The sequence below is a fragment of the Anopheles merus genome, chromosome X (assembly GCF_017562075.2).
Source record: "Anopheles merus strain MAF chromosome X, AmerM5.1, whole genome shotgun sequence".
Taxonomy (NCBI): domain Eukaryota; kingdom Metazoa; phylum Arthropoda; class Insecta; order Diptera; family Culicidae; genus Anopheles; species Anopheles merus.
The window spans coordinates 11,138,027-11,159,627 of NC_054081.1; the positions used below are offsets into that span (position 1 = coordinate 11,138,027).

General features: G+C 45.6%; 1 protein-coding gene across 4 annotated transcripts; it reads right to left on the reverse strand.

The window, feature by feature from the left end:
* Window positions 1-1,033: 1,033 nt before the first annotated feature.
* On the reverse strand, window positions 1,034-20,295 carry LOC121598825 (MAP kinase-activating death domain protein). 4 transcript variants are annotated; one of them, XM_041926137.1, is made up of 17 exons: window positions 20,058-20,295; window positions 19,624-19,970; window positions 18,667-19,527; window positions 18,433-18,559; window positions 16,848-18,293; window positions 16,581-16,640; window positions 15,647-16,426; window positions 15,360-15,563; window positions 15,008-15,247; window positions 14,193-14,327; window positions 13,318-13,824; window positions 12,930-13,202; window positions 12,678-12,845; window positions 8,806-8,814; window positions 5,216-5,288; window positions 5,072-5,118; window positions 1,034-2,919 (listed from the first exon to the last, which is right to left on the reverse strand). In XM_041926137.1, the coding sequence occupies exons 1-17, from the start codon at window positions 20,202-20,204 to the stop codon at window positions 2,155-2,157; spliced, it is 6,189 nt and encodes a 2,062-aa protein (XP_041782071.1). In that variant the 5' UTR covers window positions 20,205-20,295; the 3' UTR covers window positions 1,034-2,154. The 4 variants fall into 4 exon arrangements, with proteins under 4 accessions (XP_041782071.1, XP_041782089.1, XP_041782097.1 ...); XM_041926155.1 differs by lacking the exon at window positions 14,193-14,327; XM_041926163.1 differs by lacking the exons at window positions 14,193-14,327; window positions 16,581-16,640.
* Window positions 20,296-21,601: the final 1,306 nt, after the last annotated feature.

The window sequence follows — 21,601 nt, forward strand, 5'->3', positions numbered from 1 at the left end:
CATGACGTTGACATGGATTTTGATTCAGTCAGATTTTTTTAGGACATTTACTGTGACATTTTGCAGCACTGCTTGTATGTATAGGAGATTGTCAGGTCGCCGCTAAATATTACATTTTTTTTCCAGACCACCTGGTCTTTGTGAAAAAATATTCCCAAAACACATCCTTGGGATACTTGGCTATGATTAAAATTTCATTATATGATTGTACTTGGGTTCTTATCCTGCTACAAAGAATCCAAGTACACATTTTCATTAGCCATTCATTATCGTAAGATGCTTTTTTCTATTCAAAGCGTTATACTACTTTACAAAAATATCCCAATATCAATGATAAGTTCCAAAAAAAAAAAAAACATTATGCTCTTTAACTTATGAACTGTTTGATATATTTTCTTAAGCTGAACATTTAAGTTGAGAGCAGTTTAGGACCTTACGAAAACAATCTAAAAATTTGTTGAAAACTCTACACTCTGCAATGGTTTAAGGAAGACACAAATGTAGAGTTGTAAAGTCCATGTTCATGATGTGAGCTTTGGAAAGTTTGTGGCTCGCAGCACGGGCGGACGGAACGACGAAAATCCGTTCGCCGTGCCACTCATTCTCCCTCATTCTACTCGATTTTCGAGACGAATTTTACAAACAGGATAATTAAGGGGGAAACTGAACTGAGGCTACACGGTAAACGTTCGTTCCCATTTGTATGGTGCGGAATCAGCGATGTTTTGAGCTGCAGATTACTAGTGAAATTGGAGTTGAAGGAGAATATGACTTTGCAAAAAAAAACCTTGCAGTTTATCACGTTTAGCATGCCTCGTATTTTTCAAAATGAACAATGTCAATAATATTTTTTTAGATAGCAATGCTTCACTGACAATTTTTTTACTTTCATCCCGGCAGGCTGCTCACTGCGCATGTAGGAGAAGGAAAAAAACAGTACTTACTTCCGGCAGTGCATCGTTCGGCTGTGCCTCTGTGCCGCTCCTTTCTCAACTTCTCATCCAGTAACGCACTAGGTAGTCACACTAGGTAGTTCTTGGTGACAGGTGTACGCGTCGCCATATCTATATATATATATTTGATGCGCTAATTTTACACTTTTTTCCTTCCCGGTGTCTCGTTTTTGTTTTGTTTTGTTGCTTCATCTGTTTTGCTCTAGAAAGTTTGTATTGCTCTTGTGGTTCGCTAACGCGTATAGGTTGCTATCACACTGGCGGAACTACACTAGGATTCGGGGGAAACTGGTGGTGGGCGGGGGTGTAACTGCTGCACACGGCTGACACACTTCGTCTAACATGCTTCAACAATGTAAAATAGTAATATAGAGAGCGGGTGCTTGCTGTTGTGCCGCCATTCGTGATATATGTATGTATATTTATATGTGTAGTGTTAAAGCTTAAAGGGTCAACTTAAACGTAAGCGCAACGACTGATGCGACGTTGGGGTTCTTTCGATGCTTTCGATCGGCTGCACATGGCTTACATTGTGTGTCCGCTCTGTGGTATTTACAGCCGACCGAGGCGGCACGAACTCTGGCAGTACTCTTCTGCTACTTTCTACTTTCGTACATTGTATGTCTTTGTTATCACACTATCAGCGAATGTGTCCTGCTCGGACCGCGCGTACCAATCTTGCTAATATAAATATCTATAGATCTATAAATAACGATTTGTGCACAGGGAAAGCATCTCACAGTAGGAACCAAAACCCAGGGCGGACAACATTAACACAATAACGGTTTACAGCAATGCCACAGACAAAACACAGCAAACAGGCAAATCGACGGAACTGAAACACCTAGAAGCGAGACCCGCTCGTTACATCCTACCCGCAGGGGTTGTGGCATTTAAAGCTTACTTTTAACAGCACGCAATACCCATGTGTCGTGTTGGGGTCTATACATCTGTTGCTAATTATTGATTGAACTATGCTATGCTTGATACTCCATGTCCAGTGGATAACACTTCCTTCATCTATTGTTTCTCTCTCTCTCTCTCTCTCTCTCTCTCTCTGTTTCTGCTCTTCTCTGGTTTGACATTTGACAGCGAACCACATTGAATCCTCATCCTGGCTAGCGTTCGATCGTTGCGTTATAGTGGTTTGCGCCAAAGACTGTCCCATTTCCTAGACATCTGCTAGCCATCCGCGCTTGGCCTACTCCTGCCCCGCCCTGCTACCGCCAGCATCCGTCGACTGCTTCTGCAGCGAGCGGAACGGGAACGGTTTGGCGGCCGCCGCGCGCCCGGACGAGGACGGCTCGATGGCGGAGTACTGGCGCTGCAGCGGTTGCTGGTGGCCGGACGCACTGCACACCGAGTCGGAACGCTGCGACAGGCTGGTGCGGGGCGGTATGGCAGGCGGGGGGCCACGGTTCGACACCAGGACCGGTGCCTTGGTTGCCGGCGGACTGCTGGTCACGGAGCCGGCCGAGGCGACCTTCGGACGGGCCGGCACCGTGGGCGGTTTGACGCGGTCCAGGCTGGCCGGCTCGGGCTGCGGCGTGGGCGGTGTGCTCTTCGGAAGCGTTTGGGCCGGATGCGGCTGTGCTTGCATTGGGGCCGGCGGTGGAGCCGCAGCATGCGCTGCCGGTGGCTGGATCGTTGGTGCCGACTGCTTAGGGCTGATCGGTTTGCCGACGACCGTCTTGAGCTTGGGCGAGCTTTGCTGTGGAAGATGCGTCTGTTGAATTTTCTGCGACTGGTGCTGCTGCTGCTGCTGCTGTTGCGGCTGCGGCTGCGGCGGCTGTTGGTGTTGCGATTGCGACGGTTTGGAGGAGGGCGATAGCTGCATGGTCGGCACCGGTACGTGCTGTGGTCCCGCAGTCCCTTTCGCCGCTGCACCCTGCTGCTGCTTGGTCTGCTCCTGGCCCGCCGCAATGTACGAGAAAACACACAGCACGGCGTAGCATATCTGGTCGGCCTGCAATGAGCAGCGAGTGGAAAACCGAAATTATTAGTTCTTTCTTGGAGCTAACATAAACGTAAGCGGTGCACAAGCACAATACACAATTGGTCGCCTCGCTATTACATCACCAACAGATGAGTAGCGATTGACCTATCGGAGAAGTTGGCACTATTTTAGCACCGATGGTTTATGGCCCAATTGACCGGTCGAACCGGCTTACGGTGGGCAGGGTGTGACTGTGTTTTGCTGTTGCATTCAAACAGGTTCCACAATAGGAGCTGTCTTAAACAAACTAACTATTGCCTTTGTCGCATGGAACATCTTTAGATACATTTTTTTTTAAATTGTTATGCATCTGGTTACGCGTGCAGTGCGGGAAGAAGATTGCTATTTATTTCGATATTTAGTATCCTGTTTGTGCGATAATAACAGGTGGATGGCTTTAAAACCTTCCACCTGTAACAGTTCGAAATACTCTAATGTTTGGTGTTTGTTTGGATAAATGATCCAAATAAATGCACCAGTGGTGCAATTGGTAGTAATTCAGAAATTTTAACGAAATTTAAAGTACCAAGAAGATATGCATATTTTAACGTATAGCAATTGAAATATACTATATCGTTCCACGCACAACTATACCATACTATGAAAAAAGCATGAAACAATCCCTATTTTCTGACTGCTGCGTTGTACCCATAAAGATGGTATATTTCCTATAGTATATTAATTATTGTATTCCTATACTCTGTTGGTACCCAAATAATCTTAATAAATTATATGTTATTGGAATCGAACTGAGTTTTGAAGATGGTTTGATAAGAATAGCGAGGATTACTCTCATACTGTCCTATTTTGGCATATTCAGTTGTAATTCAGGTCTAATTGAACGACTCTAACAACTCTAGTGTACTCAGATGTGGAAGGGCGGGCTTGATTTGAAGTTTCTCACTCAGCTGGATATTTGCGAATGCCTTTGCCTTTGTTTGGTCAAGTATAGAAATGAAATGGATTTATTGAGAAAACAATACAATAGTGGTTAAACATGTTCTGAAAAAATCCGGAATGGAATGTTTTGTTTCGCTTTGTTTTTTTTTTGTTTTTTGTTTTTACTGTGCCCTATAGTAAATAACATCAATAATTGAGAAAATAGGGCAACAGTGCAATAAAGTTGAGCAAATGCTAAAAAAATCATTAAAGTTGTTGTAAATATGGTTTTGTTAGACATTTACATAATCCATAATGATATAAGTATCCTTAGGGAATCCAGGGAATTTCAGAAATTTTGCGGTCTCAACGTAACGGAATGGCTTTATGAAAGTCCAGCGAAAACTTAAACATACTAACATACACAACTTAATTGCTTCCAAATTATCGTGGCCAATGGCACAAACATCAGTTTACTACAAATACTATTGATACAACCACCTCTATAGGTACAGTTATACTAGTGGTGGGAGCTCGGAATCGAAACTAGTTCCGGAGCCGATTCCGATTCTGGAATCGATTCCGGAATCGATTTCGAATCAGAATCGAATCGAGTTCGATTCCCATTCCGATGGCAATTCCGGAGCCGATTTCGATTGCGAATCCGATTCCGAATCCGGAATCTATTCCAATTCCGTTTCCGGAGCCGATTACGATTCCGGAATCAATTTCGATTCCGGAATCAGATCCGATTCTGATTCTGGATTCAATTCCGATTCCGATTTCAGAATTAATTTCAATACCGATTCCGGAATCAATTCCGATTCCGGAATCAATTCTGATTCTGAAATCAATTCTGATCCCGAAATCAATTCCAATTCTGGAATCAATTACGATTCCGAAATCAATTCCAATTCTGGAATCAATTACGATTGCGTAGACGATTCCGATTCCGACTCCGGAGCCGATTCTGATGCTAATTTTCTGATTCCGGAGCCGATTCCAGTTCCGGAATCAATTCCTATTCCGAAGCCGATTCCGATTCCGGAGCAGATTCCGGAACTGATTCCGAAGCCGATACCGGAAACTGATTCCGGACCTATTATCCGGAATCGATGCTACAAAAATTCGGAGCTAGGCGGAATCGATTCCGACCAAAACTTCACTTTTCCCATTACTAATTTATACCTTTTTAATTAATACATTCAACTGACCCCCTTAAAGCGGAATGTGTCGAACTTACCATGGCGGATTTGTATTTTCGTTGAATAATTAGTCTTGTTTTGGGATCTGCAAACGAGATGGAGAGATATATGGGATATATGGAAGAATGTCAGAATGCAGAACAGAGAAAACCACAGTAATTGGCGGGCCGCAGGATACTTACTGTACTCCTCCAAAATGAACACGCCGCCTTTCTGTGTGAAGCACTTCCGTATATGATTAAGCCGGATGAAGAACTAACCATGTACAGTGGCGGAAATTTGGGAGCCATAACGAGGGACAGAATGGTCGGCGGATTCCGTCGAACGAGGCAAGAGAATAAAGAACGCATGTTAGTTGGCCATGCCTGTACTACTAGCTCTGGTACTTCTTGCGCGAGTTCTTGTTTCTGTGCGCGCGCGCGCATTTCTGTGTATGTGTGTGTTGGTGTATGTATATATAGTATGTATATATATGTGTGTGTGTGCTCTGTGTGCTGTGTGCACTATCTAACACTATTCAAAATTTCAATACAGTACGGTAGAGTCAGTCATCACTGGGTCAATAGGGTCGTTGCGATTGAAATGTTTCCGCCTTCACATGAATGCGATGGTGCACAGGTTTGATTTTAGGAAAGGTTGCCATACAAAAAAGCCGTACCATTCACACTGCGTTACATTTCAATCGCAAACCATTACGCGTCCTTTTAGTCGATGTAGATCGCTTTAAACGTGTGCGTGTATGTATATATGGTAAAGATGGTGTGTAATTCGCTTATGCAGGCATACAGGTTTGAACGTGGGAAAAAAAGAACGGCATCAACTAGCAAAGAAGGTCGCTCGGCGATGGTTTCTCCCGCCGTTTTGGTGGTACTGTACGATCTCTAAAGACTACTTGTTTGTTTGTTGTTGGAGAAATACAAAAAAAATAGTCTAATGATTGGCTCTGTTTATAATACGACACGGTTTGTTTTTGTTACCGAACAAAAAAATAAAATAAAATAAACAAAGCAAACTACTACTAAAACTGCTACCATCAGCATTCTATAGTTCTAGCTTCGAAGCAAAATAGTTAACCACGAGCACGAAAAAACATGGAAAAACTCAACATAGAAACTGAAAACAGAGAGAGAACAAAAATAAAACGTAACGCAACTTGCATCGTAACAAGATCGGAGAGGAAAAAAAAGAAACAACCCCGAATGACCTACGCAACTACCGGCAAAATGAGCGTTTTGTAGTACAATGGTTATGGAGCAGAGATGGTGTGGCCGCATAACTAGCTTATGCTACCCGTGTGCGTAATGGTACACAAAAAAAAACGAATAAAGCTACAAGGATGTACAACAAACCATATTGAGAAGAAAGAATAAACAATAGAACACAAAAGTGCATGAAACTAATGTACGAAACGTAACTTCCAATTGTTTTTTTTTTGTTTTTTTTGTTTGTTTGTTTGCTTGCGGTTGACTATGACACGCGTATTAGAGCGCGGCTAAGAGCAATGATGGTGGCAAAACTCTAGGTGGCTATGTATAACATCTATGTATATATATATATGCACGGTATCGAATATATTGATGAGCTAAAGAAGATGCGCATTAAAATTGGCCTACGAACATATAAAGATATCAATTAACACCACTTGATAAAACACATGTCCATTATGGCGAAATTGGGGGGAAAAGGTGGGGGGGGGGGCTGGTAGGGGGGAAGATTATCAAATACAAACAAATTTACTTGTGAGATGGTCTTCGAAAACGATCGGCACTAGAAACTAAACAGTAGTTTTGCTTCAGCTGTGTTGTTTTTGTTTTACTCGACATATACAAAAAAAAATAAAAAAGGAAAACAAAGTAATCAAAAGTCGAAACATACAGCATAAATTTCAAAACCAAATTGTTTCAAATGAAAACAGTAAAAACTTAAGCAGAAACGAAAAAAAAGAGAACCAAAAGGAATGCAAAACTTAAAAAAAACGGCATTGCTGTGAAAAGTTCAAATTGTAAAAAGGGAAAATGATAGCTGCATAGAGCTATGGTGTGACATCGATGAGCGATCTAAAAATGGTGGGTAAACAGAAAACGGGGTTCGGAAACATGATAAACACATTTGGTACAGCAAGTATATAAAAATCAAAATAAAATTAAAACACAACTAGCTTTTGATGTTACAATCGCAAACCCAATCAATGACACAGTTCGGTTAGCAGGGGAGCGCCCAAACACTCTAAAAATCAAGAGGTAAGAGTGGCAAGAAACGGAAGAAGCATGCAAAGGTGTACCAGTTGTGATACGATGTAACTGAGAAACGATTGAAAAAAAAAAGAATACACAAACCAAGAAAAATGGCTATATTTCAATCCAGGTTTTGTTTGCTAGGCTCACTAAGCGCGTTCAATCAAAATACACTAAGTAAGACAGGGAAATGGGTAATGAGGAATACGAAAGAGCGTACTAAGAAGAAGCTTACAGAGGAAATAATAGACGAGAGAGAACAGAAGGAAAAAACAAGAATAGCAAACATATTTGGCATTTTATCTTTTGCTTTCCAATGTTTTGAAAACAAACAAACAAACAAAAACATAAGTATACTAATGGCGAGAATTGGTAAATGTAACAATATAAAAAAAATAAATAAAAAAAATCGAAAACGTTACAATGAATGCGACGGCAACAATTGTCTAAGAGCTAACAACTAAAAAAGTAGTTACAAAATACTAAAACAGAGATAGCTGTTAGAAAATTGGGATGAATTTTTCACTTTTGCTGGTCTCGTGTAATGCGAGGCCCGGGTAACGAGTGCGAACAACTTAAACGCATTGGTTTATGTATGTCGCGCTCGTACTTCAATTTCTGTACTGCTGGTTCACTACCTTACTCTTTCTTTCTCTCTCTTTCATTTTTCCCTCAAAGTGTCTCTCGCTTTCTCTCTCCTTGCCTGTACGTGTTTTCTTTGTGGAATTGTTAATACTGGGGCGGGGGCGGTTTGTTTGTTTTTTTTTAGTTTATTATGATAAATGAACAGATGGCAATTGATGGCAATTTTGAGGAGCATATAAATGCGATACATAACATTACATCGATCGTTTGAAAAAAACGCGAGCAACATAAGATTCGTTTAAGGTAAAGCACAAAATGGCACAGCAACTCCCACTACTCGGCTAACTGGTTGGGGAAGGTGACTAAAAAAAAAAACAAAATAACCGACAACACAAAACTTGGCAAAACCAATCTAGATCCTGGGAAGGAGCTGGATAGCGGGGTTTGGGATGCACAGAACCGGTCAAGTTCTGGAAACTTGCCCTAGTAGCAATGGTTTGTGGTGGAGTAGCGCGCGTGTGTGTGTGTGTGTGCCATCCAGCAAGAGCAAGACGGGTGGTGACAGGCGTGTCGTGATGGAAAATCAAAACGCTGAGCTAATCTCGTGTTGCGGGAGAGAGCAAACAGGAGCAGGACAAATGTTGGGACTGAAACTTATCCATAATGAAGCAGTAACAGAAAAAGTATACAACGTACATATAAACAGCAACAATCCGATAATGGCCTACATTGTTGATGTTGTCGAGGTTTTTTTTTGGGGGGGTGGGGGGGGGGAGGGACAGGTAGTAATTTGTTTTAAACATAATTTTCCTGTTTGTTCTTTTTTTTTTTGGGGGGGGGGTAGGAGAGGGCTTTGCGTGTAAATTGTGAGTGAATAGTGTGGAGAAGTTTGGTTTTTTGTAGCAAATGTCTCGCTTATTACATAACAGTAAAGTAGAAAAAAGTAACTGTACCTCAAAATCCTTTCCAGCAAATGAGTATTGTTAATGTTTGAAAATGATCCAGATTTATGTTTTCGAGGTGTTTCATGTTTTTTTGGTCATTTTTTTTAAATATATATATACGATTGACATTTCAGTTCATTGGTACGGTGACACGGGCAAGTTATAAATGCAACGGTTTGGTTTTTGTTCATTTACAGTATCGAAATCGTCATGAGATGATATTCGACAGATCAAACGGGAGGAATAAAAGAGAAAGGTAAGAAAATAATGATTAGTGAAGTTCGTTAATTAATGGCTCCGTATTGTTTTGTTTATGTTGATGCAGTTTCAAATTAGTTTATACTCTACATTGGTTTGTCGAGGGGGAGTAGTATACATGAGCAGATGGGACTAGCTGAGAGGATGATCAAAACGATAAAACCCTCACTGGGGTGGGAACGGTTACTAAACAGCTGGCTAACAAGATTCATCGCTCTATCTACGGGTCCGTGGAATTGTTGTTTCTATTCTGATTAGTTTTTTTTTATTTCAAGCAAAATCGTTCTTCCAATAAGAGTAGGAGCGGGGCGAAAATGATATTCATGGAATGTAGTTGTTCAACGGAAAATACACGTTTTCAAGTAGGTTGACAGCGGTAAAAAGGTACATGTTGAATCGAAAGCAAATAGACCAAATCGAAACATTAACCGAAAATAAAAACAAACAAACAGACGAGCTAAAACAAAAACAAAACCAACAAAAAAAAAACCAGAGACGAACGGAAAGTAACGCAAACACAGTAGAGATCAGTGGACAGAAAATGAAACCGCGTACACCCAAGGACCATCTCAAAAGTCTTTTGAATTTGTATCGTTTTCCTCACTCAGCCGAAGCACCGAGTGCCTTAATTTGTTTGCTTATTTGTTGACGCGGAGTGGTGAAACAATTTTGAAACGATGGTGGTTAAACGTTAAACGAAAGAAAGAAAAGAAAACATTCAGTTTAGCGAAATAAATGGGGGACAGGTGGATGTTAGTGTACAAAGTCGCTCGTCAAAAGAGCATACACATACGAACAATTCTAGCGTCGATTGCGTCGAACAGTTGTTCGGTGAGATTGCTTGCGACTGCCACGATTGGTAAGAAATAAATAAAATGGTTTTAAATCTTTTTTCCTAGTTCTTTGAAAAACTTGCGCACAATATTCGCATGTTTAGGGAGAATAAATAAAAATGGGAAATTACTTTAGATGCAGTGAACAACATTAATAGAACAAAAGAACAAACAAAAATACAAAACCCTATCGATATCTCATTCCTAATACGTTTGTTTATTACTGAAGGCGCTAAAATACTAGCTAGCCAAAAAAGGGGGCAACATTTGTGTCCTTCCCTAGTATTCAAGTAGTAAAAAATATGTTGTGAAACCCATCGATACAGACGATCAATTATAAATAAACATACAAACAAAAATAATTCAATTTACGACGAAGTACGCATTACAATGCGTAAATGCATTAGCTAGTAAACGTTGGAACACAGAGAGTACGTTGCGTTTCGATGTACCATAATACAGGATTTTCCAGGAGTTCTCATAGCTGTGGGACACTTTGTTGCCTCCTTCTTACTTGAAATGAACTTAATGTAATGGGAATTCGACTCTAGAGCACCCTTGTTGGACAAATTCAATAGGCATGTTCAAGGAGTCTGTTCAAAAAGGGTGCCATGTAGTCCAATTTCCATCATATGAAGTTCATTTCCCGTAAGAAAGAGTCCAGGAAGTGTCCCACAATTATGAGAATTCATGGAAAACCCTGTATTGTACCCCTACTCCACTAGCAATGATTCGGTTAGGTTTTTGGATTATTTAAACATTCCGCACTCTTACTGTGCTCCCGAATACCTGGGTACCGGAAATTGATAATCAAATGATGAAAGCAAAGGCGTTGAATGGCATTGGCAGTAGAAAAAATGGTCTCTAACACGATTGGAAGAGATCGAATGGAAGAATGTAACGAAAAAACGAATACAATACATTTCATCAGTGTGCGTGCGCTTAGTAAAAATGGCTCAAAATGTACTAGCTGTCATAAACATATGCAGGTAAGCGACGATAGAAATGGTAATACGTAGAGAAAGTATATTTGAAAAAATAATACAACTATCTTTCGGTCACGCTCTCTATTTTTTGCTCTTTCTCATTCTTCCTGCTTTTCTTTCTATATCTCTTTATCTCTTTCGCTATTTTGTTCCTTAAATTAGTTCGATTTATGTTTCAATATCCTCCGACAGATAACAAACCATCCGAAACAATTAGCGTCTGATTAGTATTGAATTTGGGGGAAGTAACTACTACAGGTGGAATACAAATATATAGATACACACACACACTAATGGTGTGGAGAGCACGGCTAGCACTAGGGTATCAGGATTGCACCCTGAAGGTACAGGGCAATGTTTGGTAGATACGGAGATACAGCACATTGTGTGAAGGGCCTGCGTGGTAGTAGCCACTGTCGGTTCAACAATGGACGCACAATTGCAAGGATAACCTAGAGTAATGGATTAGAGACAGGAATACTCTATTGACCTTGCACACATTCGTATATCATTACTCTAGATTCGGTTTGGCTGCACAGTAACGGGGAGGATATCTCACAGCAGTAAGAGAGCTAGTTAGTGGAAAACGAACGAAAGACATGCGTAATAAGAGCTGGAATATATCAATGCTAAAGATATAGAAAGGAGAGGGAAACCAAAAGAAGGTCGGTTAAACATACAAAACGTTGACATCTACACGCAAGTTGTGCTTATATCGTTCGGGTTGTTTGGGCGGGCGGGGGGATAGATTCTGAATCGGTAATCAAACATTATACGTAACAGGTACACACGAGCAAGGGTTGAATAGGGGCCGCGTAGATATCCGGGGACAAAGCTCTTCATTGCTAGGCTTCCGAGCCGCCCACTGGAGAAGGTCCTTGATACGTTTGCAGTAACAGCTCATTCTGAGCAGTACCTTCGCCGGTCAAACGAAAACAAAAATTAAAACGAACAATAACAACAAAAAAAACAAATCAAGATCAAAACCGTGTCAGTACACAAGCAAACTCAACCGAAACTGATAACAGTTCAAATAAACGAAAGACTGTAAAACCGACCTATAATCGCACAGCGAGAACGGAATAAAGTATAACAGTGAACAATGTATGCTTATTCGGGACGCTTACTACACGCTTTCATATTTGCTCTATCTCCGGGTTTCAATCATGTCAGGTAGCAGTGAGTATTGCGTTTTAAGTCCCCCACCTCCATTGCCTTTGCAGGCGATCCCATCGAAATGGAATATTTAGCAAAACAAAAAATAGGCTGCTATACTATAGGTCGAACTCGAATGGCAAAACTCAACGACCGATTGGGTTGTACAACAGATTGCTAGCTGGATGACACGTCCCTTCCAGGTAAAGTGTAGCTAACTACATCGAAACAGCCGTTCCGCGAGCAACGGCCATACAGCGGGGCAGCAAAGGAAGGAAGATGTACAGAGCGAGCGAGCGCACGCGAGATGAACGAGTGTGCTAAGAGACGTGTTGCTATTCATACTGAACTGCGACAACGAGCGACACTAGCCTGCCGACACTATTCTCAGCGTTTACCACTCTGAACGATACGAAACGGTATAACAGATCGGAGGTTCGCAATTATTTCGGTAGGTACGAGTGTAGATGATGCATGTAAAGAGCATGGTATCCATTTATGAAGATAGGATGATGAACGGAAAACGAGGGTCAAACCAAAAGAGTACAAGCTAGGAAAGAACATTCAGTTCGGACGTGACTAACAGGTGGGTGAGGTAGGTAGGGGTGGATGATTGGCTGGGTTAGCAAACGAGTAACATCGGTCTTACCTTGCTGTTCGCAAACAACAGTCCGACGCCCTCAAGGCACACCTGGAGCAGACCGCCCTCGCCGGTCGTCATGTCCTGCACCGGGAACTCACCACCCAGCTCGGGGGCCTGGCCGGCGCAGCCGCTGCGTTCCATCGACTCCTTGATGCAGTTGTACAGCTCCTTGCACTGTGCGTCCCAGGATTGGGTAGTAGGCAGGTAGGTTAATGGCGGTGCCGTGTATCGGTGTGTCGGACCTGGGGCACAACTTACCTTGCGCGTGTAGTACTTGTGCAGCTGCGTTTGGCCCCCGTTACGCTGCCACAGGCACAGCACCTTCGTTTTCGGCGAGTAGGTCATGTTGACTAGCCGCTCGAACCACCATCGCTCGGTGATGCTACCGTTCACCGAACGCAGCACCAGTCCGTCGTCACGCACTTCAATGAAGCGGAGCGATCCGCTCGCATCGATGCCCTGGTGTACGGTGAAGCTTTGCCGGTGCAGCAAACGGGATCCCAGCGGCTTCAGATCGATGTCGTTACCATGCTGTGACGAAGGGAAGGCAGGGATAAGTACCACACCACATTGAGAGATAGTCATGGGCTTTCTCTACTGCTGGAGAGGCCTTCTTGTGGGGGTTTACATCCAGTACTTTACTTACCAGATTATTAATCTGATCGAGCAGCAGGTTCACCTCCTGCGAGTAAATGAACCCTATGTGGCTCTTGCCCAGCAGTCGGCGTACTTTCTTCTTGATTTCCAGCTTGTGCACATTCAGCATTACCAGAATTGCTGTCAGATTGTACAGCATCGTGGACAGCAGCCGGTCCTCATCGTGCTCGAGCCGCTTGCGCTCCGACTCCGAAAGCGCCTTGTAGCGCTCCATCATCTCGCCCGGACCCTGATCCATGCCGATCATGTCCCGCTCCTGGCTAACCGCGTCCAGGAACGCGTCTTCCCAGAACTGCATCTGGTCCCAGATGCTGGACCGATCCTTACCCAGCAGCCCCTCGAACAGATACACCCGGGGCGCATCCGGCGAAGGCGATCCAGACGACGGAATTAGGCTGCCGCCGGTGTAGCGAAAGCCCGCACTTAGTGATGACTTGCCGGAAAATATACCGCCCGCCATCTTTTTTGCGTCCTTCAATGTGGAGCTTTTCGGAAACTGGAAGTAGATCGAGCAAAACCGACCGTCGTAAAAACCCGTTAATGCCGTGTACCATTCCTGCTAAGCTACGGAGCTTTCCACGCCCTAGCAAAGTTACTCATGCGGCAAACCGATGAGTCAGTGAGGAAAGCTAAAAGAAACAGACACCATGACTGAAAAAGTTCACAGTTGACAGACATGCATACTCAGAGGTTCAACGTACACAAACACAGACACACACACGCACACATACGCACACACGCACATACACGAAAAACAGAAAATCTTGTAACGTGTAACGGAAAGTTAGTAACTGGCAAACAAAAAAAACTTCTTGGAGTTCGGATAGTCTCACCATCAGCGGGGCATTCCCTCCCAATACTTACTTTCTCATACTCGGTATCCGACACCGTCGAACGGCAAGAGATAGAGGTAGCCAAAAAGTCACCGGATTGCTGTTGCGGCAAAACGTCACTAGCGACAGATAATGTCCCAGATGAATCTTGCATCGCAATGCTACCCTGTGTTGTAAAAGGCGAGGAGACACAAATTTCAAGCGTACACATAGAGATGTAGAGAAGCGAATATACTGCTCGAAAGGGATCTGAGGATAAGTTAATGGATGGTGAGCGGCAAGGACAGATCGGACCGAAATGGTATCGCATTTTTTTTTCTGGTCGAAAACAAATCCAAACTAACATAGAGCCAAACAAAACACAAACATAACTATCGAACACACATAAAGGTACGTTTCAGGGCATTCCGATTAGGATCAGATTGTACTATAATACAACAAAACAAAAACAAAAAGTCGAACAACAGTGAATGTGGCTTGAGGATCAAATTTTCCTACTAGGTACGGTATTGGCGACTAAGGCGTCGAGCTACTTAAACCAAACTTTGTTAATGAGCTTCATGAGCTTACAAAAATGCTTTGTTCACTGCTCCGAAACATTGGACAGTTGACAAAGGATGTTAGTTTTCTAGTGATTCTGAGATATTTTGAAATTGGAAAGGAGTATAACTTAGGAATGGCCAATCGGCCAACGGCAAAGATTGAAATGATATATGCAGATATTGACAAGAAAGTTAATGTAACCACATCAGATCATTATTAGGAATTAGTGAATTGTTTGGAAGAAGTTTGAAGAAAATACCAAGAAATAAATAAACCAACTAGCGTTGCAAGTGATGCACCTACCTCCGACTCAAAGGATGTCAGCTTGTTGAACAACACATTCCGTTTCAGGGACAGCATGTCCTTGAACATTTCCGACGTAGATTGATTCTCCTGCTCGTTCTCCGATGGGTGACGCGAGAGGGCGATATGGTCGTTGTTGGCACTGGAGCTTTTGCGAGAGCCGCCCAGCATCCAATCCGACAGCTCCGTGGGGCTTTGGGGTGACCTTAGGTTCTCCCGACTGCCCATCGGACTTACGCTCTGGTAGTGGATGAGCAAGGTAAATAAAGTATAGTCAATGTTTAGATGGTCCTTGTTTTCAAAACACAGGCAAGATAGTATGACACCCCTTTCTCCTTCACATGGCCCGTACCTGGCTGGACAGCAAGCTGGCAGACATCTCGGAACCCGCACCTTCACTTAAATCCTTGCTCCAGTAGTGCGTGTGAGCGATTTCCATCATTTGAAACACGGACGCCATCCCGCCGAGACCAAAGTTACCTATCGTGTGCTCCAGCCCGTGCGTTATCGCCAACAAACACTTGAGCGTTCCTTTGTACACTGCTTTCGATATGCACTGATCCAAAAAAAAGGGGCCAAATGAAAAGCCGAAGTTCATGTTTCCGCCAAATGCATATGTCAGCGCACTCGAATACTTACCACGTCGTCGATATGGTCGTCTGGGCCAATCTTTCGCTCTAGCGTCCTGTTGAGCTTTCCCAGCACCAACATACGATACGATTCGTCCTCCATCAGTTTCTTGAGTCGGTTCAGCTTCAGCCATCCAACGCCCTCCCCGGCTAGGACCTGGTTAACCAGATCCTTTAGAAAGGTTTGATTCTCCGAGTTACTCGTCGATCGTTCGGCGTTCTGTATTCGCTGCATTTCCTCCTTCGTTTGCTTTGGGCCAGAGTGCTTGATCAGCGGGTTTCGCTCCACCAGACCCTTGCGGCCGGGAAATGGGTCGAACGATAGTTTTTCCTTCATCTTGAGCTGCTGTTGCTGTAGCATACTGGTCCCACGATGTGAGTCGCCTCCCTGCTGCTGGTGGTGCTGTTGGTGGTGCTGCTGGTGATGCTGCTGTTGCTGCTGGTGTTTCTGCTTGCCACCGAACAGATCGGAAAACATTGATGACGTTGACTGGGCGATACCGTTGAAGTCGCTGGTGATCGATGAAAATAGCGACTGGTTGGTGGTCGCCACCGTGTTTGTGGTCGGAGAATTCAGCGACTGCGGTCCAGTGTACGGACCGGTACCTTGCTGCAGCAGCCCTTTCTTGGCCGCTACCTCCTTGGCCGATTTAGTGAGATCACCGATGGTAGATTTGCCGACATAGGTCAGATCTTCGATGGTGTTCTTGCTAACGCCAGCCGCCTGCTTGGACGCTTCGAGCGCTTGCTTCGACGCCTCCTCTGCGGCCTTCTTAGCCTGCAACGTAAGCTGGAAGCAAATAGCGTTGCCGAAATAATAGCATTAAAATCATAGTGCGCAGCGATGAGCTAGTGATACATAGTGTGCTCGTTCGTTCAATGGCGCCCATAGGAAGGCAACGAAATGGTAATAATGAAAAGTGAAACAAAGAAAATAAACACACCTGCTCGAGAGGAGCTAGAATCTTGAGATCTTCTTCTATTTCCTTGGCCTGCACTTTGAACTTAACACATTCCATAAAGGTAGAATTTTGAAGATAACGTACAACAAATAGGGACAGCGTGCAACAGAATCAGGTTAAAGGAAAGAAAGATAGAAAGAAGGGAAAGTTAGAGAAGGGGAGTTAATCGTAAATTAAATTCGATTAAAATACTGCTATCCCGGATGAGGGTTAGATATCACAGACATATGCTTGTGGATGCAGCTCTACCTTATCCATCTGTGCCAGGAGCCCATCCTGGCTGCTCTGACGGGTCGTCTCCCTGACCAGTTCCTTCGCCTGCGTCGTCAGCACCTCGAACAGGGAGCCCTGCGAGCTCTGGCGCTGCGATCCGGCAGATCCAAGCGACGGCGGATGGCTGCCGGACCCGGTAGAGCCAGAGCTTGACGTGCGCGCCAGCAAGTTTGCGCCGCTCTGCTGGCGCGCAAAGTTCGGCGATATAGGTGGAGGAATCTTGGACAGCTTCCCGGTACGCTTCACGCCTGTGACGGCCTCGTGCGACCCACCACTGTCCTTCGATACGATCGTCTTTGGCGTTGTGGTGGAGTTGGAGTCCGACTCGTTCTCGAAGCTGCCGTGCTCGCGCTCCGGCTTCACCACCAGATGCACCTCGTTGCGGGTCTTCGGGTTGAACTCGAACTCCGAGTCACGGTTGAAGCTGGGCGAGCTGAGATCGGACTGGCTCGACGAGGTCGACCCGGCCGAGTCTACCTGCTCCGTGCCGCTCGGTTCTCTCGGCTGCGGCTGCATACCTTCCGGAAAGCGCAGCGAGCTCGGCGGCCGATACACCAGCCGCGGATCCAGGTTGGACGACAGGTTCTTCGGCGCGACATGATGGTGGTGCTGGTTGGCGTACACCTCGTGCAGGCTCGGCGACAGGTCCGATGATACGATCTCAGACACAAAGTCGCTCAGCGACGAGTAGGACGAGCTGGTACTGTCCGCACCGTCCGAATCGGAACCACTCTCATCGGTGGGCTGATTCTCCAGACGCAACATGCGCTTCAGTGCCACGCTCAGCGTGCTGCCCTCGTCCCACACCTGGAAGCGGATCGGGTTGAGCGTGTGGGCGTACCATTTCGGCTTATCGCCGACCTGCGCCGGGTCTAGCACGCCTGTCTGCACGCGCAGAAACGCCACATTCGAGGGCGTTAGCGACCACTCGGCCAGCCACTCAACGGCCTGGGTGCGAGCGAAGCGGTTGAGAAAGGCGGACGTGCGCGGCCGTGACCGCAGGAAGCTGTTGATCTGGAAGGCGACAACCGGTCGCGGGTACAGCCGCAGAATTCGCGTATGTTCGGTGAAGTTGGCGAGTGTGTTTTGCGAGTTGAAGAAGCGCACCATCGCAACGCGTGTCGCCACGTCTACCGAGTCAACGTCGGCACCGAAGATGAGCGGATTTACGGTCGACGGCTGTCCCACGGGGCTCGGTTGTTGCGAGGCGGCCATTGAGCTGGAGAGTCCAGTCATGGGCAAAGCGGCGTTCGACGAGGCACCACCGTGACTCGAACCGTGCGATGCAGACGCTTGGGGAGCCTGCAGCGCTAGCCCAGTGGTGGCGTTCGAGCTGCTGAAGCTATCGCGACCGTTGCCCGTGGCTTGCTGACGGACAGGCAGCGAGGACGTTTGACTACCCGATGTCATGGAGTTGAGGGCCTGTGGATGATCATCAAGTAAACACGCACTAATTATCAGACTGCAGAGCCAGAAATCACATCTCGGCGAGCATGTTGCATGCTTCTGAATTGGAAGAGATTTTAATTATTAAAGTAGATACATCCGCGCGGTTTGTTACCTGTTTCAAGTGATTTTTCAGTATACCACCTTCCGGCTCAGGTAACATTGGTATTGCTTCCATATCACCGGACGCCGGTGTTAGCTTATTGGAGTCCAAATCTACCAGCCAAATGTCGTCCGGCAATCTAGTGGAAATAAGCAAAATAAAAAAAAAGGTTCAATTATCACACCCAAACACCAACACAATCGTACTGTTCCGTCCAGCACTGTCCGTAGACTCGCGGGAACTCACCGAAAGTTCTTCTTGTACATCAGAAAGGTTGCTGGCAGGCCGATAATGTACGGTGTAGGCGCGAGCAGCAACTGCTCGGCACTGCCCATACAGGTCGGCAGCAGCGGAATGACCGGGAACATGTACTCCAGCGGATAGATCAAATGCACGAACGCCATCACAGACATCGAGAGCGCGTTGTAGTTGCGGGACTGTATGATTACTTTGTGCTCGAGCAGTATGAGCGTCAGCACCCGCAGGCACGTATCGACGCCGAGCAGCTCGAGCGGCAGATGCAGCGGAAAGTCCACCAGCGTGAAGCGGGTGTGATCCGGCAGGGCAAAGACCAGCGGCTGGTAGAGCGCAGCGGACAGTACGTCTACCTCGACGCGCGTCGACCCCGGCACAGGGACCGGCGCGGACAGCAGCCGCAGGATCCAGGTCTCAATCTCCTGCACATCGTGCAGTATCACCGAGCTGGTCGACTCGGAGGCCTGGTTGGTCAGCACGTTCCAGACGCTGTCGCGCACGGACGGTCGGGCGGCCCCGACCCGCTTCGGGCTGCAGGAATCGTTGCACGCGTCGATCAGCCGCTTGAGAATGAACAGACACTCGCGGAAGATCGTCAAAAATGGATGATGCGAGAGGATGCAGAGCGAGGTCAGCGAATGGTTGCGGATTTTCGACCGCTTGCGCGAGGCGCGCGGCGACGGCGAATGGCTACCGCCGGACTCCGAGTCGCCGGACGGTCCGACCACGCCCAGCAGCGACTGATGCGTGGCGGTGTAGTTGTTACCCGCGTTCGGCGGATCGGAATCCCGTCGGCTGGGACAGTCCCGGTCGGAAGAGTCGCTCGGCGCAATGTTGCTGCTGCGATAGTCACTGGGTGTGGCAGACAAAAAGGAACAAAAAAAAATCAATTAGCTGCTGCGTAAATCAAGGGCAGTAAAACCGCAGTCGGCAGTGTTCTTAGCATACCTCGAAAAAGCCGAGTCGGAGCTTTTCTCCATACTCTTGCGCCAGGACTCGCGGCGAAGGGAGGAGTTCGGGGGCTGCTTGCCAGTGGCCGTACCGGCCCCAACACTCACGCGCGGCAAAGACTTCTCGATCGGACGGTAGAAGTTCACGCAGATGCCGTACCGCGTCTTGCCCGAGTCTTTGTCGGTGAGCGTAAACACGAAGGAGGTCGTGTCCCGGATGGCGGACCCGGTACGCCGGGAGCCAACACTGACGCATCCTTCCGGCTGGCAGAAGTACACCATGTCCAGCGGCAAAGGGAAGTCATCGTGGTCCATCGGTGGGTAGCGTCGCAACAGCTCTGGTAGCTGTATTGACAAACAGTAGCAAGATCAAACATAGCACCACACTTGGTACATCCGCAATATCCTTCAACGGTTTGCCTGACTGCTTACCTGCACGGATGATTGGCTGCCCGAGCCGGGTGCTGGGGCAGCGTTGCTAGTTCCGGAACGTGCGACGACCGTCGTGCGCGCCCCAACGATTGCCAGGTAATCAATCAACCGTGGGCAGAGCGAGTCACGTTGCTGCTGTTCTGCCATCGTGACGCGCTGTTGCCGCTGCCGCTGACGTGTTGCAGAAAAAGGTAGCTACTCACCACCGGCTCCACCCGCTAATATACGGTAAAGCTAGACGCTTCCCGCTAGCGCCTGCAACGTCTGACGTCGGCTGTCCTGGCCAAATGCTAAATTTAGCAAGGGAAGCATGTATCCCGTGTGCGCAGAGTGGTTGACGTTACTTTTTCTTTCTGAAAAGAGAGATAAGAATGTACAACAAATTTATGTTGATGTACTATACTAACAAATCTAAATTAGTCTAGAATCAATTGATCTGATATAAGTATTTTGTTTATCTATGTACATAGGCGTACGGTTTTTTTTAATATAATCATCGTACAAAAACAAGCCAGAATAATCTTTAAAAAAAAATCCGTTTATTTCCGACACACTTATGCGATACGAGCACTTTTATTTCAGTGGATCCGCACCCATCCGCCATCAATGTATTTCTCCGTATTCGTAATCTTCTTGATGCAATACAACATAACATAAATTCTTCATGATGGCCGAAGAGCTTGGTTATTCTTTCTACAATCAATCAATGAAAAAAAAACACATTTTCCAGAACCTCTAAATACTTCAAAAATGTTTGATAGGTCCCGAGGATATTCATAGCACATCATCTCAACAATGAGTAGCGCTGCATCGTAAGAGCACAGAATATATGTGTTATATAAATCATAGAAACATCTAAGTTGCTCTTCTCTTATGCATACATAGATGGAAGGAAGTAAACCAAAACTGCCCATAATTCTCCAGGGTCGTTCTCTCTTGGATCTGGGCTGGTCAAGCAGTAACCTTGATCCAGACAATTTGAATGTCTGCAGGGAATTCAGCTCTCCGAATTCCACAACAGCGCGTACTGCCCAAGAGATCCAGCAGCAAACACGCTGGGAAAGCGTTTCACAAAACCCATTTGCGACGGGGAAAATTCCCAAGACCGATAGGCTTTGCGCGGCTCCATTAGCTGCGAATAATATGCAGAGCCTACAACTTGTTGAAGCAAACGCAGTGGCAAATGCGAACAGCACGCGAGATAACGTAGTGTTTCATGAAATGCGCAATTTTTTATCGTGCGCCCCATGGATAATTCTCGTTTATAAAGTACGCTAAGAACACAATTATCGATCACAAGGCCACCCAGGCAATGACGTCGGTCAGCTAAAGCGCTACACAAAAATCGATAATATGTAGAATAATATCATCCACGTGGTACACGACATCCCACACAAACAAGAGACAGCTACAGGCCGTAAAAGAAAATTGATGGACATCATTTGATGTCGTCAGTAATTGCTAGTATCGTTATCTTAACTTCCTTATACAAGCTTTTAATATAAGTATATTAGGCACACATTTTGCATCATAAGGTACGAGTA